The sequence below is a fragment of the Heterodontus francisci genome, chromosome 9, assembly GCF_036365525.1.
Source record: "Heterodontus francisci isolate sHetFra1 chromosome 9, sHetFra1.hap1, whole genome shotgun sequence".
Classification (NCBI taxonomy): Eukaryota; Metazoa; Chordata; class Chondrichthyes; order Heterodontiformes; family Heterodontidae; genus Heterodontus; species Heterodontus francisci.
Genome location: NC_090379.1, coordinates 61399800 through 61417078, shown reverse-complemented (window position 1 = coordinate 61417078; position 17279 = coordinate 61399800). Strand labels below are relative to the sequence as shown.

Genomic DNA, 17279 nt, shown 5'->3' with positions numbered 1-17279 from the left:
AGAGTCGACACGGAGAGGCTGTTTCCCTGGCTGAGGAATCTAGAACACTTGGGAACAATCACAGGATAATGGGTTGATCATTTAGGACCGAGATGAGGAGAAATTCCTTCAGTCAAAGGGTTGTGAATCTCTGGATCCTTTACCCTACCAGTGGGTGCTTCATGATTGCATATATTTAAGGTAGAGATAGATAGGTTTTTGATCTCTCAGAGAATCAAGGGATACGGGGAGCGGGCAGGAAAGTGGAGTGGGGGCAGATGATCAGCCATGATCATGTTGAATGGACAGGCTCGAGGGGCTGTATGGTCTTACTCCTGCTCCTTTTTCTTATGTTCAAAAATAGATACAACGGCTCAGGTCCTTATACAACCAGGCAATAGACCATGTACAACACCATCTACCCATATCAAAGAAAGAATTTGCATTTATAACATCTTACATGCCCTTAGGAGATGCCAAAGCAGGTTCTGTGGCAGCAAATTCACATACAGCAAGGTCCCACAACTGGCAGTGTTCATTGAAGGATGACTATTGGCCAGCATACTCAAAACTCTTTGAAAAGTCACCATGAAATTTTTTGCGTGCACCTAAACAACCGGACAGGGCCCCAGTTTAATGTCTCGCCCAAAATACAGGATCTTTGATAATGCAGCATTCCTTCAAAACTCCAGTGGTGTGTCAGTCTGCATTATGTATTGAAGTCTTGCAGTGCAATGTAAACCAGATAACCTCCTGCTTGTTGCAGAGTGTTAAGCATGTGGTTCGTCAAAAATCAATTTAGGCTTTATGTCTACCATGTGCGGAGGAGGCTGAATTAAGAAAATATTTTTGGATAAGCTATTAACTTATACTGCAGATATACCTGAAGCTTTAGTTGCTGTTCTTGAAGTTTCTCCAAATGGCACAGTCGTTGATTCAAGAGCGTGCTCAATTGTGTCTCCAGCTCTCTGATTCTTTCTTGATGTTCTTTGGGCCTTGGATCCTGAGCCAGAACCTTTGCTTGCTGTTCTACAACCTGCTTCATCTGTTGATCCATTTCCTGGAGTTTAGTTCCCAACTCAGCCACAGTAGCAAGCTTAGCTTCGAGGTCACTCTGGGCCTATATTTAACAAATTACAAATAACTTGACAGTTACAACAGTTATTTCAACACAATTACATCCATTTCTCAAATTGTGGTCTCAGCACACCCATCAAATAATGTGCAAGGTATTTGATTGCTATTTGTATTTTATTTGTGTAATTAAAAAAAATTATTGGGATATGCGCATCATTGTCATGGTCCCCATTTACTGTCCAGCCCTAGCTACACTGAGAAGTTGCTGGTGGGCACTCTTCCTAAACTGCTGCAGTCAGTGTGGAAAATAATCACCCAACTTGAACCTACATCCCTGGGATTAAAAGTTCCATGCTCTACCAAGTGAGCTCGATGCGTTATAGTTAATATATTCCATGCACCCATAATATATTTAAAATCTTCGATTTCCATATGCATCCAGTCAACTTTTTCCATTTTACAGTTCTGTATCAACATTTATTGCTATGTTCATTTGTCATATTGTAATTACACTCTCTCTTCAATGGAGGTGCTGCAGCAGGGGGTTTGAAATACAAACAAACATGTTTACATAGCAGTTTCCATTATTGTGGACATAGGAATTTATAATGGACATCTAACTTTTCAGTGTAACTTTTCAAAAGAGGACTGAATTACTTCTGCATGCCCAGGTACAATTATTTCCCCCATGCTCTCACCCTGCTTCACCTCGAGGCTACAGTTGGTAGATTCTCTGTGTGCAATGCCATGGAAGATCAAATGGTATTTAATAATTTACAGCCCTTTCTAAAAGAAATAATATTTCCTCCCCTTGAAATCCTTCATTCCCTCTCCACCCATATCATGTTCCAACTAAGTGAGCAGACAGGTAACTCTGGGAGCCAGAGCCGGCATGGACACGATGGGCTGAATGGCCTTCTTCTGAGCTGTAACCATTCTATGATTCTATTCTGTGCAACAAACTCTTGTGTCTCTTCCATGATACTCTGACTTGTCCACTTAAAGGTGCACAAGAGTGGACTACACAATTCACCCTGACTTCTCAGTGCACTCACTCTGGCAAGTCCAGCCAATATTTGGAATTTTCTGCATATGGAAATCATAATTGTGAACTCAGACTCTACCATTCCAGGGCATAACATGTTCACATAACATCAGGCATCACCATCATCTTAATTATCAGTTTAAAATGTTCATAAATATTTGCAGGTTAAACATATAACTCACTGATAAATGGTTGTACAAAACAACTACCAATTGCCTTCTTAAACTGCATCTCCCCTGACCCCTCCACCAACAAATGCAAGCAACTCATGGACTTCTATGCCATTGAGATTCCTTTTCCACATCCCATCCTTCACCTTGCACACCAAGCCAAGTTTCCCCCCCAAACCTAGTTGTTAAATTTCTCTGCAGCCTCCCCTCATACCGATTCCAACTATATCTTGTTCAAGAGATGGACCTCCTGCACTCCTATTTCCAAAAAACTGCTGACTACCCAACTTCCCTTTCCCAGCCCCCATGTTTGCTAATGTTGTAAACTGTTTGCCTCTCCTCCAGGAAAGGAGTGAAACTACAGAAAGAGGCAAGTTCAGGGCTAGGGCAGAGGAGAGCATGATAGGAAGTTTGGCCAGGTGGTCTAGTGGAAGGGAGGGACGCAGCAGAGGCAGCTGATCGGATGGCCTCAATCTTAGTGACAAAGAAGTCCATGAGCGCCTCCCATTTATTGTTGGAGGTGAGGATGGCAGGGACAGGGAATTAAGAAGACAGTTTGCAGTAGAGAAAAGATGCTGGGGGTTATCTTTGCATTCCAAGATGATCCTAGAATAATGAGCAGTTTTAGCAGATGACAGCAGGGCCCGACAGTGTTTTAAGTGGTCCAACCAGATCTGGCGGTCGATGATTAAACCAGTTGTCCACCATATCCTTTCAAGTCTGCGTCCCTTGGACTCAAGGGAGAGGAGATGAGGGCCATACCAGAAGGAACGGCCGGGGCAAGAGAGACTGATCTTTTTATTGGGGACTAGGGTATCAAAGATGGAGGTGGAGGTGACAGTTGAGCAAATCAGCAGCTGTAGAAATGTTGTGGTGAATGGAGGGCCAAAGGATAGACAGTTGAGATTTTGAAAATGCAGTTGGAAGCGGATAGGGGGATAGTTTTTTCTCCAGGAACAGATACAGAATGAGGTAGGGTTGGGGTGTGGAAGGGGGATGGGGTGGAGAGTGATACAAGGAAGTGATCAGAGATGGCCTTATCTGTAATTGGTACAATTGGATTAGCAAGACCATGTTAGATGGCAAAGTCGAGGGGGTGTCTGTGAATATGGGTTGAGGGTTTACATACAGGGAGAGATTTAAGGAGGATAACAGGGTAGTGCACTCTGAGGAGAGAGGACACAATGGGCCGAAATTTATAGTCTTGCTGCCGTAATGGGTGGCGAGCGAAAACAACATTGCACAGCCACCGCGATATTAAGTGCGGCGGCTCATTTGAATAGCTGGGGCAGACCGCCCACCCCGATGACGGGGAGGGGGCGGGCTGTCCGTCCCCGGCAATGGCGTCAACAGCCTTTGCACAGGCACTGACACCATTTCTAAAGGGCTTCAAGCCCTATATTCCAATTTAAATACTTAAAGATATATTAATGTCAAATTGATTTTAAAAAATTAAATTTTCTGCCCCTCTCCCACCACCCCCTCATAACCATAGAATTAATTACCTGCCCTCTCCCCCACCCCCCAAAACACTTACCTTGTGCACTTAACCTTGCCCCCCCCCCACAAAGTTCATAAACTTTACACTTTACCCCTTCCCACCATCCCCTACACCAATGAAATTACTTTGCCGCCACTCCCCCATCGCCCGCACTGAAAAACGTACCTGCTCCCCCCTCCCCACCAGTATTCTGCCTTGGATCCCCGCCGGGGGATCCAAAGGCGTAGAAGTGCCAGCCACCGGCATCAATATTGCAGTGGGACAGACGGCGGAGGGGCAGATCTGATTAATTCATTAATTTTAATGGATTTAAATATGTTAATGGGTGTCCCGTCACTGAGCGGTGGGGGGCCACCACAAGGCCTCGCTATCGCCGCCGGCAATATCGGGCTGGGCTTTCCCGGTGTCAAGGCCTGTGACGGGCCTCTACTGGAGGCATTTTCCACCCCCAACCATGACCCCCGAAATCAGGGGGTCTGGAAAATTCAACTCGATGAGTTGATATTGAAATCAACGAGGATGAAAAGTCCCTTAGTGCAGAGGCTGAAGCAGGAAAGCAGTGACGATATCTCTGTGATAACACTTTCATTATACTTGGGACGGCGGTAGAGAACGATCATTTTGAAAAAGAGGTGAGAGGAGAGGAACAAGGTGAGATGCTCGAAGGAGGAGAAAGTGCCAGAGGAGTAGGGGGTCAGGCTAAGGTGCGATCTGGTGATAAGCGCCACTACGACGGTCATGGCAGGGCAAGTGGTGGAAGATGTAGCCAGGCACGGAGGCTTCATTAAGTGACAAGGTGTCATCACCCCTCAGCCAGGTTTCTGTTAAGGCCATGATATCGATGCAATCATCCGCAATAAGTTCACGGATGGCAAGGATCTTGTGCACAAGTAAACAGACATTCTGGACGGAGATGTGAGGAAGGATGGAGAGAGCTGATCCACTGGCAGAGTCCATATGATCAGCAGTGGGAGGGGTGAGTGGGACAGAAAGAAGCCAGGGTAAAATGGAACCAATGACTGACAGGAAAAACTGTCTTGAAGCAATCTTCAAGGAGGAGATGTTTCAGGTACAGGCTAGGTACAATCCAACAAAGGCAAAATTTAAGGGAACCAAAGTCAGGGCTCCTAGGATGATGAGGGAGACAGAGAATATGATGAAATAAAAAAAGATGGTGTATGATGCATGTCAAGTGAATTCTTCAAGTGACTAGCAGGCTAAATACACAATGTCGAGAGGGGAAGAGAAGAGGAAAATACAACTGGCAAAGACAAGATGAGAATAGAAAGGTCGTTAACATAAAAGGGAACCCAAAAATCTTCTAACGACATGCTAACAGTAAGTAAGTAAGTAGCAAGAGGTGGGATAGGGCCTATTTGGGACAAAGAGTGATTTATGCTTAGATGTGCAGGGCAAGGCTTGAATACTTAATGAGTATTTTGTATTGGTGTTTACTAAGGAAGAGGTTGCTGACAAAATGTCTTATAAGGAAACATTGAGCAGGGTGGGCCTATACTCGGAGTTCAGAAGAATGATAGGTGACCTTATTGAAACATATAGGATTTTGAGAGGACTTGACAGGGTAGATGCTGATAGGATGTTTCCCCTTCTGGGGGAATCTAGAACTAGGGGGCACAGTTTCACAATAAGGGGCCTCCCATTTAAAGATGGAGATGAGGAGAAATTTCTCCTCTTAGAGGGTTGTTAATCTTTGGAATTCTCTTCCCCAGAGAGCAGTGGAGGCTGGACGGAAATGCGACAGATAATCACACCTGGATGTGAGCTATACTCAAAAACAATGAGACAAGACCTTTCTCGGACTTTTCGTCTCCGGATAACCTCCATTACAATGGAGTGTGAACCAGCTTCATCTCCACAGAATGAGGCCATCATCATCACAGTCCAGCCAGGACAGACTCGGAGGGCGGAGTTAACCTCGGGGATTCTCGGAGCAGACTCGGAGGGCGGAGTGGTGAGTATATTAAAAAAAACTTACCTCGGGGATTCTCGGACAGACTCGGAGGGAGGATTTCCAAAGCAGTGAGGATATAAAAAAAAACTTACCTCGGGGATTCTCGGACAGACTCGGAGGGCGGAGTTCCGGAGCGGTGAGTATACAAAAAACTTACCTCGGGTACAAAAAAAAACTGAAAAAGTGACGTCACAGGAAAGCTGTGACCTGATTGGCTGGTAGGGATTCTGTACCGAATTTGAAAATAAAACTGATAAAAATTGATTAAAACACTTATTAACTAATTAATAAGGAGAGTAACTAAACCAGAGGGAGGAGATTACTGTATTTAGACAGCATTTAATATTTATTGTAGAAATCTAGCACTAGGGACCACATAGTGAAGTGCATCATAATTTAGTAAGGATTTAATAAGTATTTATTTCTTTTATATCAATTAACTAATTAGTGATAGAAATGTCAGTTAGAGGGGTGAAGTGCTTCACCTGTGAGATGTGGGAAGTCCGTGACGCTTCCAGCGTTCCGGGCGACTACATCTGCAGGAAGTGTACCCAGTTGCAGCTCCTCACAGACCGCATGGATCGGTTGGAGCGGCAACTGGATGCACTTAGGAGCATGCAGGTGGCGGAAAGCGTCATAGACAGGAGTTTTAGAGAAGTGGTTACACCCAAAGTGCAGGCAGATAGATGGGTGACCGCTAGCAGGGGAAGGCAGTCAGTGCAGGAATCCCCTGTGTCTATCCCCCTTTCTAACAAGTATACCGCTTTGGATACTGTTGGGGGGGATGGTCTATCAGGGGAAAACAGCAGCAGCCAGAGCCGTGGTACCACGGTTGGCACTGTTGTTCAGCAGGGAGGGACAAAGCGCAGAACAGCACTAGTTGTAGGGGACTCCATAGTCAGGGGCACAGATAGGCGCTTCTGTGGACATGAGAGAGACTCCAGGAAGGTATGTTGCCTCCCTGGTGCCAGGGTCAAGGATGTCTCTGAACGGACAGAGGGCATTCTGAAGGGGGAGGGTGAACAGCCAGAGGTTGTGGTACACATCGGTACCAATGACATAGGCAGGAAGAGTGATGAGGTCCTGCAGGGGGAGTTTAAGGAGTTAGGTAGAAAGTTAAAAAACAGGACCTCGAGGGTTGTAATCTCTGGATTACTCCCTGTGCCACGTGCCAGTGAGGCTAGAAATAGGAAGATAGTGCAGCGAAACACATGGCTGAGCAGCTGGTGTAGAAGGGAGGGTTTCAGATATCTGGACCATTGGGCTCTCTTCAGGGACAGATGGGGCCTGTACAAGAAGGACGGGTTGCATCTAAACTGGAAGGGCACTAATATCCTGGCTGCAAGGTTTGCTAGCGTCACTCGGGAGGGTTTAAACTAGTGTGGCAGGGGGGTGGGAACCAGAGCAGTAGGACAGCCAGTGAAGTAAATGAGGAGGACATAGTAAATAAGGCCAGTAGGACTAAGAGGAAGAGCAGGCAGGGAGATGTTGCGGAGCACAGCGGGACTGGTGGTCTGAAGTGCATTTGTTTCAATGCGAGAAGAACAGGTAAGGCAGATGAACTTAGAGCTTGGATTAGTACTTGAAAATATGATGTTGTTGCTATTACAGAGACTTGGTTGAGGGAAGGCAGGATTGGCAGCTAAATGTTCCAGGCTTTAGAAGCTTCAGGCGGGATAGAGGGGGATGTAAAAGGGATGGGGGAGTTGCATTACTGGTTAAGGAGAATATCACAGCTGTACTGTGGGAGGACACCTCAGAGAGGTCATGCAGCGAGGCAATATGGGTGGAGCTCAGGAATAGGAAGGGTGCAGTCACGATGTTGGGGGTTTACTACAGGTCTCCCAACAGCCAGCGGGAGGTAGAGGAGCAGATATGTAGACAGATTTTGGAAAGATGTAAAGGTAACAGGGTTGTAGTGGTGGGTGATTTTAACTTCCCCAATATTGACTGGGACTCACTTAGTGCTAAGGGCTTGGATGGGGCAGAATTTGAGAGGAGCATCCAGGACGGCTTCTTGAAACAGTATGTAGATAGTCCAACTAGGAATGGGGCCATTCTGGACCTGGTATTGGGGAATGAGCCCGGCCAGGTGGTCGAAGTTTCTGTGGGGGAGCATTTCGGGAACAGTGACCATAATTCCATAAGTTTTAAGGTACTTGTGGATAAGGATAAGAGTAGTCCTCGGGTGAAGGTGCTAAATTGGGGGAAGGCTAATTATAACAATATTAGGCAGGAACTGAAGAATTTAGATTGGGGGCGGCTGTTTGAGGGTAAATCAACATCTGACATGTGGGAGTCTTTCAAACGTCAGCTGATCAGAATCCAGGACCAGCATGTTCCTGTGAGGAAGAAAGACAAGTTTGGCAAGTTTCCGGAAGCTTGGATAACACGGGATATTGTGAGCCTAGTCAAAAAGAAAAAGGACGCATTTGTAAGGGCTGGTAGGCTAGGAACAGATGCAGCACTTGAGGAATATAAAGACAGTAGGAAGGAACTTAAGCAAGAAGTTAGGAGGGCTAAAAGGGGTCATGAAAAGTCATTGGCAAACAGGATTAAGGAAAATCCCAAGGCTTTTTATACATATATAAAGAGCAAGAGGGTAACCAGGGAAAGGGTTGGCCCGCTCAAGGACAGAGATGGGAATCTATGCGCGGAGCCAGAGGAAATGGGTGAGGTGTTAAATGAGTACTTTGCATCAGTATTCACCAAGGAGAAGGACTTGGTGGATGATGAGCCTAGGGAAGGGAGTGCAGATAGTCTCAGTCATCTCATTATCAAAAAGAAGGGGGTGTTGGGTGTCTTGCAAAGCATTAAGGTAGATAAGTCCCCAGGGCCTGATGGGATCTACCCTAGAATACTGAGGGAGGCAAGGGAAGAAATTGCTGGGGCCTTGACAGAAATCTTTGCATCCTCATTGGCGTCAGGTGAGATCCCAGAGGACTGGAGAATAGCCAATGTTGTTCCTTTGTTTAAGAAGGGTGGTAAGGATAATCCAGGAAATTATAGGCCGGTGAGCCTTACGTCAGTGGTAGGGAAACTATTAGAGAGGATTATTCAGGACAGGATTTACTCCCATTTGGAAACAAACAAACTTATTAGCGAGAGACAGCATGGTTTTGTGAAGGGGAGGTCGTGTTTTACTAATTTGATTGAGTTTTTTGGGCGGCACAGTGGCGCAGTGGTTCGCAACGCAGCCTCACAGCTCCAGTGACCCGGGTTCAATTCTGGGTACGGCCTGTGTGGAGTTTGCAAGTTCTCCCTGTGTCTGTGTGGGTTTCCTCCAGGTGCTCCGGTTTCCTCCCACAGCCAAAAGACTTGCAGGTTGATAGGTAAATTGGCCATTATAAATTGCCCCAAGTATAGGTAGGTGGTAGGGGAATATAGGGACAGGTGAGGATGTGGTAGGAATATGGGATTAGTGTAGGATTAGTATAAATGGGTGGTTAATGGTCAGCACAGACTCGGTGGGCCGAAGGGCCTGTTTCAGTGCTGTATCTCTAAATCTAAGTGACGAAGATGATTGATGAGGGAAGGGCGGTGGATGTTGTCTATATGGACTTTAGTAAAGCCTTTGACAAGGTCCCGCATGGCAGACTGGTGCAAAAGGTGAAGTCACACGGGATCAGAGGTGAGCTGGCAAGATGGATACAGAACTGGCTCGGTCACAGAAGACAGAGGGTAACAGTGGATGGGTGTTTTTCTGAATGGAGGGATGTGACTAGTGGTGTTCCGCAGGGATCAGTGCTGGGTCCTTTGCTGTTTGTAGTATATATAAATGATTTGGAGGAAAATGTAGCTGGTCTGATTAGTAAGTTTGCGGACGACACAAAGGTTGGTGGAGTTGCGGATAATGATGAGGATTGTCAGAGGATGCAGCAGGATATAGATCGGTTGGAGACTTGGGCGGAGAAATGGTAGATGGAGTTTAATCCGGACAAATGTGAGGTAATGCATTTTGGAAGGTCTAATGCAGGTGGGAGGTTTACAGTAAATGGCAGAACCCTTAGGAGCATTGACAGACAGAGAGATCTGGGCGTACAGGTCCACAGGTCACTGAAAGTGGCAACGCAGGTGGATAAGGTAGTCAAGAAGGCATTTGGCATGCTTGCCTTCATCGGTCGGGGCATAGAGTATAAAAATTGGCAAGTCATCTTGCAGCTGTACAGAACCTTAGTTCGGCCACACTTAGAATATTGCGTGCAATTCTGGTCGCCACACTACCAGAAGGACGTGGAGGCTTTGGAGAGGGTACGGAAGAGGTTTACCAGGATGTTGCCTGTTCTGGAAGACATTAGCTTTGAGGAGAGGTTGGAAAAACTCGGATTGTTTTCACTGGAACGACGGAGGTGGAGGGGCGACATGATAGAGGTTTACAAAGTTATGAACGGCATGGACAGAGTGGATAGTCAGAAGCTTTTTCTCAGGGTGGAAGAGTCAGTTACTAGGGGACATAGGTTTAAGGTGCGAGGGGCAAAGTTTAGAGTGGATGTGCGAGGCAAGTGTTTTTACACAGAGGGTGGTGAGTGCCTGGAACTTGCTGCCGGGGAGGTGGTGGAAGCAGATGCGATAGCGACGTTTAAGAGACATCTTGACAAATATATGAATAGGAAGGGAATAGAGGGATATGGGCCCCGGAAGTGCAGAAGGTGTTAGTTTAGGCAGGCATCAAGATCGGCCCAGGCTTGGAGGGCCGAATGGCCTGTTCCTGTGCTGTACTGTTCTTTGACTGAAACCTGAAGTCACATGGGCAAAACCACCCCTTGTAATCATTTTGAGGAACAAATTGAGAGTCTTTTCAGGACAGGACGAGAGACATCATCATCAGTCTGGTCTGTCCTCAGCCACACAGTACAACAAAAAAGCCATTTTGAATTCCAGCAAGGCTGAGAGAGAGAGATAGATGGATTTTATTTATATTTATATTATACCCTTGTCTCAGCTTCACAAAATCCATCTCCGACACTTCCCTTCCTCGACTTCTCTGTCTCCATCTCCGAGAATAGGCTGTCTACTAATATTCATTATAAGCCTACCAACTCCCACAGCTACCTCAACTATACTTCTTCACACCCTGCCTCCTGTAAGGACTCCATTCCATTCTCCCAGTTTCTCCGTCTCCGACGCATCTGCTCTGATGATGCTAGCTTCCACGACAGTGCTTCTGATGTGTCTTCCTTTTCCTCAATCAAGGATTCCCCCCCACTGTGGATGACAGGGCCCTCAACCGTGTCCAACCCATTTCCCGCATCTCTACCCTCACCCCTTCCCCTCCCACTCAGAACCTCGACTGTGTTCCCCTTGTCCTCACTTTCCACCCCACCAGCCTCCAGATCCAAAGGATCATCCTCCGCCACCTCCAACGTGATGCCACTATCAAACGCATCTTCCCCTCCCTTCCCCTGTCAGCATTCAGAAGGGATCATTCCTCCCCGATGCCCTTGTCCACTCCTCCATTACCCCCACCACCTCATCCCCTTCCCACGGCACCTTCCCCTGCAATCGCAGGAGGTGTAATACCTGCCCATTTACCTCCTCTCTCCTCACTATCCGAGGCCCCAAACACTCCTTTCAGGTACTTGTACTTCTTTCAATTTCGTATACTGTATTCGCTGCTCACAATGTGGTCTCCTCTACAGTGGGGAGACCAAACGCAGATTGGGTGACTGCTTTGCGGAACACCTCTGCTCAGTCCGTAAGCATGACCCCGAGCTTCTGGTTGCTGGCCATTTCAACACTCCCCACCCTGCTCTCATGCTCACATCACTGTCCTGGTATTGCTGCAGTGTTCCAGCGAACATCAACGCAAGTTCAAGGAACAACATCTCATTTACCGATTAGGCACGCTACAGCCTGCCGGACTGAATATTGAATTCAATAATTTCAGAGCATGACGGGTCCCCACTTTTTACGTTTAGTTATTTTTTCTTTATTTGTTTTTTTTATTTGAGGTTTTTTAGTGTGTTTAGTTTGTTTCTACTGTGCCTACCTCCTGTTTCTGTTTTTAAAAATGTTTTAAGTATTTGTGCTTGCAGTGCTTTGTGCTTTATAGTCTATTCACACCCTCTCTGTACTAACGTTTTGTCTTTCAGCACACCATTAACATACTGGTTGCCTTTGTTCTGTGACCTTCTGGTCAGTTATTCTCAGTGACCTTGTCCTAGCAACACCTCTTTTGTTATCTCTTGCCCCACCCCCCGCTTTACTTGCTTAAAATCTTTTACATTTCTAATATTTGTCAGTTGTGAAGAAGGGTCACTGACTTGAAACATTAACTCTGTTTCTCTCTCCACAGATGCTGCCAGACCTGCTGAGTATTTCCAGCATTTCTTGTTTTTATTTCAGATTTCCAGCATCTGCAGTATTTTGCATTTCGCATTACTTGTCATTCCTGCCCTTCCCCCCAAAATATTTACCTTGAATATATGACCTTCCCCACCCCCCAACAAAGTTCAGAACCTTTTACCTGTACCCCTTCCCATCACCCCCTAGACCAATCAAGTAAGTTTGACCCCGCTCCCTCCACCCGCACAGATAAACTTATCTCCTCCCCCCTCCCCACAGGTGTCACGCTTTGTTTTCCCGGATGGGATTTGAAGGTGCAGCAGTGCCGGCCATCCGGATGAAGATTGTGGCGGCACTTCAGGAGGCGACGGGAACTTCATTAACTAAGGTATGTAAATTATTTTGAATATTTAAATGACGGGCCCGTCACCAAGCGGCAGGGGGGCCGCCACGAAGTCTCGCCGCTGCCATAATTGGGACGGGCCCTATCGGCGCCGAGGTCGGTGGCGGGCCTCATCCAGGGCAATCTTCATGACCCCCCCGCATGCACCCCTCCCCCACAACCGCCATGGATCCCTATGTCAAGGCCACTATAAAATTCAGCCCAGAGAGTGAGAAAGTGAGTGAGTGAGATCGAGAGAGAGAGAGAAAAAAATCGATTCCCACCATTACAGTTGAACCCTGCCGAGACAAGTTGGGCACTAGTTACAGCAGAGACAACAGAGTGCCTTTGTAAAAATGACTCTTCCACTGGTAAGAACTGACCTAAGACATCAGCACCATCTTCATCCCAAAGTGAACTGCTGGGAGACTGCAACAGCCTAATGATTACCAGACAACCAGCAAACAGGCCTGCAACTTTAAAAATTCACCTTCAGAGGGAATCCCACAGGTTATTCCTGAAACAACCTGAACTCTGAACACCTCGTATCCTGTACTTTTCTATCCATCTTCTCTTGAGAGTGAGTGCATGAGAGTGAATGCGAGCTTGAGTAATGTTGCAAACATTTTCGGGGAATGAGTATTGTTTAATAAATATGTAATATGCTGTTTTAAACCTACAAGAAACCCTGTCACTGTCCATTTAGCAAGTGAAATACAGGGGTTAAAACACTCGTAACAAAAACACGCTGTAGTCAGTTGGGAGGTGAATAGTGGAAACCAGCCATGCCATCATAAGAACATAAGAAATAGGAGCAGCAGTAGGCCATTCAGTACTTCGAGCCCGGTCTGCCATTTAATGAGATCATGGCTGATATTCTACTTCAACACCATTTTCCTGCACTATCCCTGTATCCCTTGATGTTTTTAATATGTAGAAATCCATCGATCTCAGTCTTGAATATAGTTAACGACTAAGCCTCCACAGCGTTCTGAGGTACCCACCTGGCCATGACAACAGCTAAAATGGTTGCTAGTTTCAAGGTCTCCATTAACTGCAGAAACAAGAGAAGCTTGAAGGGAGACTATAAACCTTAAGAGGTTGTGAGGCATTGTCTGTGCCTGGACATGTAGTGCCAAATCCATGATGGGCCAAACTGGAGAAGTATTGGGAAAAACATGATTGGATGAATTTTGTCACAGTTATGTTTTTTGGGGTATACCCTAGGGGACTTGAGACTCTCAGCATAAAGATTCAAACAGAGTGCAGAAGGAAGTCCCAGCCCGATCTGAGGGACAACGGGGTAATATAACTCTCAACTGTTCCTTGTAAACTTCTGCACAAACACTGCATGTGTTTAGTCTTACTTAAGCTTAAGTAAAAATTATAACCGTTACCAACTCTGAAGACAAGCTATGTTTGACATATGTTACAATTTCCTAAAGTAAATTATTGAATAGATAAAAAGAATGTGCTTGTGTCTACGTTTTCAGATGGTGTTTGACAAAATGCCTCACAATAGACTTATGAAACTATTCAAAACATATGGTTATGACAGGAAATGTAGTAGCATGGAGAGAAAGTTAGTTAACAAAAGAAGCAAAAGATGAGGAGGTATTTCTCTAATTGGCAGCTGTGGCTCAGTTGGTAGCATTCTCGCCTCCGTGTCAGAAGCTTGTGGGTTCAAGTTCCACTCCAGGACTTGGGGGAAAAAAAAATCTATGTTAACACTCCAGTGCAGCACTGAGGTAGTGCTGCAATATAGGAGGTGCCGTCTTTCGGATGAGATGATAATTATTAAGACCCTGTCTGCCATATCAGGTGGATGTAAAAGTTCCCTTGGCACAATTTCAAAGTAGAGCTGGGGAATTAATCCTGGTGTCCGAACCAATATCTATCCCTCAAGCAACATCACAAAAACAGAGTATTTGATCCCAACACTGCTGTTTGTGGGAGCTTGGTGTGCACAAATTGGCTGTCACGTTTCTACAACAGTGCTTCAAAAAGTACTTAATTGGCATAAAGCGCTTTGGGATGTCCAGTGGTCATGAAAGGTGCTATATAAATGCAAGACTGTCTTTCGTTTTGCATGTACACTGACAACACCGAACTCTACCTCACCACTGAACTGTCCAGCTACTGTAATAAAAGCAAAATACTGCGGATGCTGGAAATCTGAAATAAAAACAAGAAATGCTGGAACCACTCAGCAGATCTGGCAGCATCTGTGAAAAGAGAAGCAGAGTTAACGTTTCGGGTCAGTGACCCTTCTTCAGTTCACTCTGCTTCTCTTTTCACAGATGCTGCCAGACCTGCTGAGTGGTTCCAGCATTTCTTGTTTTTATGTCTAGCTACTGTGTTAGGCTGCTTGTCTTGACATTAATTCCTTGAAGAGCTGAAATTTCTACCAATTAAATATTGGGAAGACCAAAGATTTGACTTCGGCACCCACCACAAACTCAGTTCCGCAGCCACCTTCACCTTGGCCATTGTCTCAAGCTGAACCAGACTATTCGCAACTTTAGCATTTTAGACCCTGAACTGAGTTTCTGATCATGTATTTTTATCTATTATAAAGGTTCCCATTCCAAGTCACCATCCACCAACAGCTCTTGAAAGTGTGCGTGTATGAATGACAAGAGAAGATAGGGCCAGACAGTGCAGCAATGATCTCCAAAGTTAAACAGCATGCCATAGCTCACTTTCTATACTAGTACACAAAGAGCAGTAATCAGTCGTGGACCAGAAGAAATCCACTATTCACAGATGAGTTGCTGCCTTCAGAAGAAGTGAGAGGGCCTACGAGGAGAAAATTGGAATAAAACTCTCCCTCCAATTACTATTTCTGAAATTACGTATCTAAATAGTATATTAGATAACACTGCATTTCCTGGTAGTCCACTGCCAAAAATAAGAAAAGTACCAATAAAACAACTCTTCAGACCATTTATAATTTTCCAACAATCTGCTGTGCTCAAACTGCCCAAAACAAAAATTTTTTCCTCTTACGGTCATTTAATCGTATTGCACCATAGACTGGCTGAAGGTTTAAGTAAGTAACCTGCAACTATAGCTGCCAAGGCTTTTATAAACCCAGCCAGTAGATGATAAACAGCAGCTTGGGCTATCAAAAGCACAAGAACTCAGTATATTTGAAATTATTGATAAGGATCACATTCCAACATGCAGCTGATCACTGGTAAAATGATAAGCCGCATGTTGTCCCAGACCATGCAGTATGTACTGAACATGCCATATACAGATTTCACCAACCTTGAGAAGAGGTGCAGTCGCAGCAATGGCTGCTGCAGTGGCAGCTGCTGTAGTCGTGACAGAATTTAGGTCATACTGGGTCTCTCCTGCATCCTGTGTAAAAGACTCCTTGTCTTCAACAGAAGATTTGCGCAGAAGTTGTACTTTCACCTTTTTTCCTATAGGGCCACTTTGAACCTTTCTGTTTTAGGGAAGGAAAAATAGACCTGGTGTTACAGAACCTAGAAATGTATCCAATCGTTTTAATGAATTTACTGTTAGTCTACTATTTTTCCTATTGCATAAATAATTCCATTGCATGTAAAATTAGAGATACAAACTCATGTAATGGAAATATTTCTGTAATATATTTATATTTCCACACATGCAAATATTCACATATTTAAAAAAAGTAGTTCCACATCAAAACCATAAATTGGCAGAGCCTATTTAAAATAAGTCAGTCAACAACAACTTGCATCTATGACAAGAAGTGTGACCAGTGGTTTTTATAACACAGAAATACACAAGTTTTGCAATCAGTACCACTTGGTAGTTTTTTGTTGTGGTCTCTACACCATTATGACTAATAGTTGTCAACCAAGAGAATGAATGATTGGCTGTAGTGAAGATTTAGTTGAGAAATAGTCTAAGATTAATTAGCCGCAAATTCTATTACCAGTATTTGCACAACAGAAGCACACAATTTATGTTCAGTTGAAAGACTTGTTAAAGACAGGAATATCTAATATAGTAGGTCTATTTGATGGATATTTTAAACCTGTAGCCCTTTGTACCCCAATGTGAATATGCTTCAAGATTTACTTCTACAAGGCTATCTGAAAAGAACACAAATTTGACAGTTCTACCACAAAAGCACATGGCCAAAGGCTGTTTAAAATAGTTCAGTCAACAACTTGCATTTATTCTAAGTGTCAACCTGACATTTCAAAATAAGAGGGTATTTACAGCATTTAAAAGTCAAAAAATGTGTAAACCTCCAGGATTCAGCAAAGTCTCAGATTTCAATGGCAGACTGATAGAAAAACTCCTTTCTCCCAGGATTATGATTAATTGATTATAATCAATTAGGCTATTAGTTTAGCAGAACGTGCAAAATCTCTCTCGCTCTCTCTCCCCTCCATCTCTCTCTCTCTCGCACTCTCTCCTCCCCTCCATCTCTCTCTCTCTCTGCCCCCTCCATATCTCTCTCTCTCTCTCTCTCCCCTACCCTCCATCTCTCTCTCTGCCCCTTCCATCTCTCTCTCTCCCCCCCATCTCTCTCTCACCCCCCCATCTCTCTCTCTCCCCCCCATCTCTCTCTCTCCCCCCCATCTCTCTCTCTCTCCCCCTCCATCTCCCCTCCATCACTCTCTCTCTCTCTCTCTCTCTCTCTCCATCTCTCTCCCCTCCATCTCTCTCTCTCTCCCTCTCTCTCCCTCTCCCTCTCTCTCTCCCTCTCTCTCTCCCCTCCATCTCCCTCTCTCTCCCCCCTCCATCTCCCCCTCCCTCCTCCATCTCCCCCTCCCTCCTCCATCTCCCCCTCTCTCCTCCATCTCCCCCTCTCTCCTCCATCTCCCCCTCTCTCCTCCATCTCCCCCTCTCTCCTCCATCTA

General features: G+C 45.3%; 1 protein-coding gene across 4 annotated transcripts in view; it reads right to left on the bottom strand.

The window, feature by feature from the left end:
- The window catches only part of kiaa0586 (KIAA0586 ortholog), a 654782-nt gene that overhangs the window by 591007 nt on the left and 46496 nt on the right, over nucleotides 1-17279 (bottom strand). For all 4 annotated transcript variants that reach the window (XM_068039229.1, XM_068039231.1, XM_068039232.1 and 1 more), the window contains exons 5-6: nucleotides 15685-15865; nucleotides 863-1099 (exon numbers count right to left, since the gene is read on the bottom strand). In XM_068039229.1, the coding sequence (XP_067895330.1) occupies nucleotides 863-1099; nucleotides 15685-15865 (418 nt within the window). The remainder of the gene's footprint in view (nucleotides 1-862; nucleotides 1100-15684; nucleotides 15866-17279) is intronic.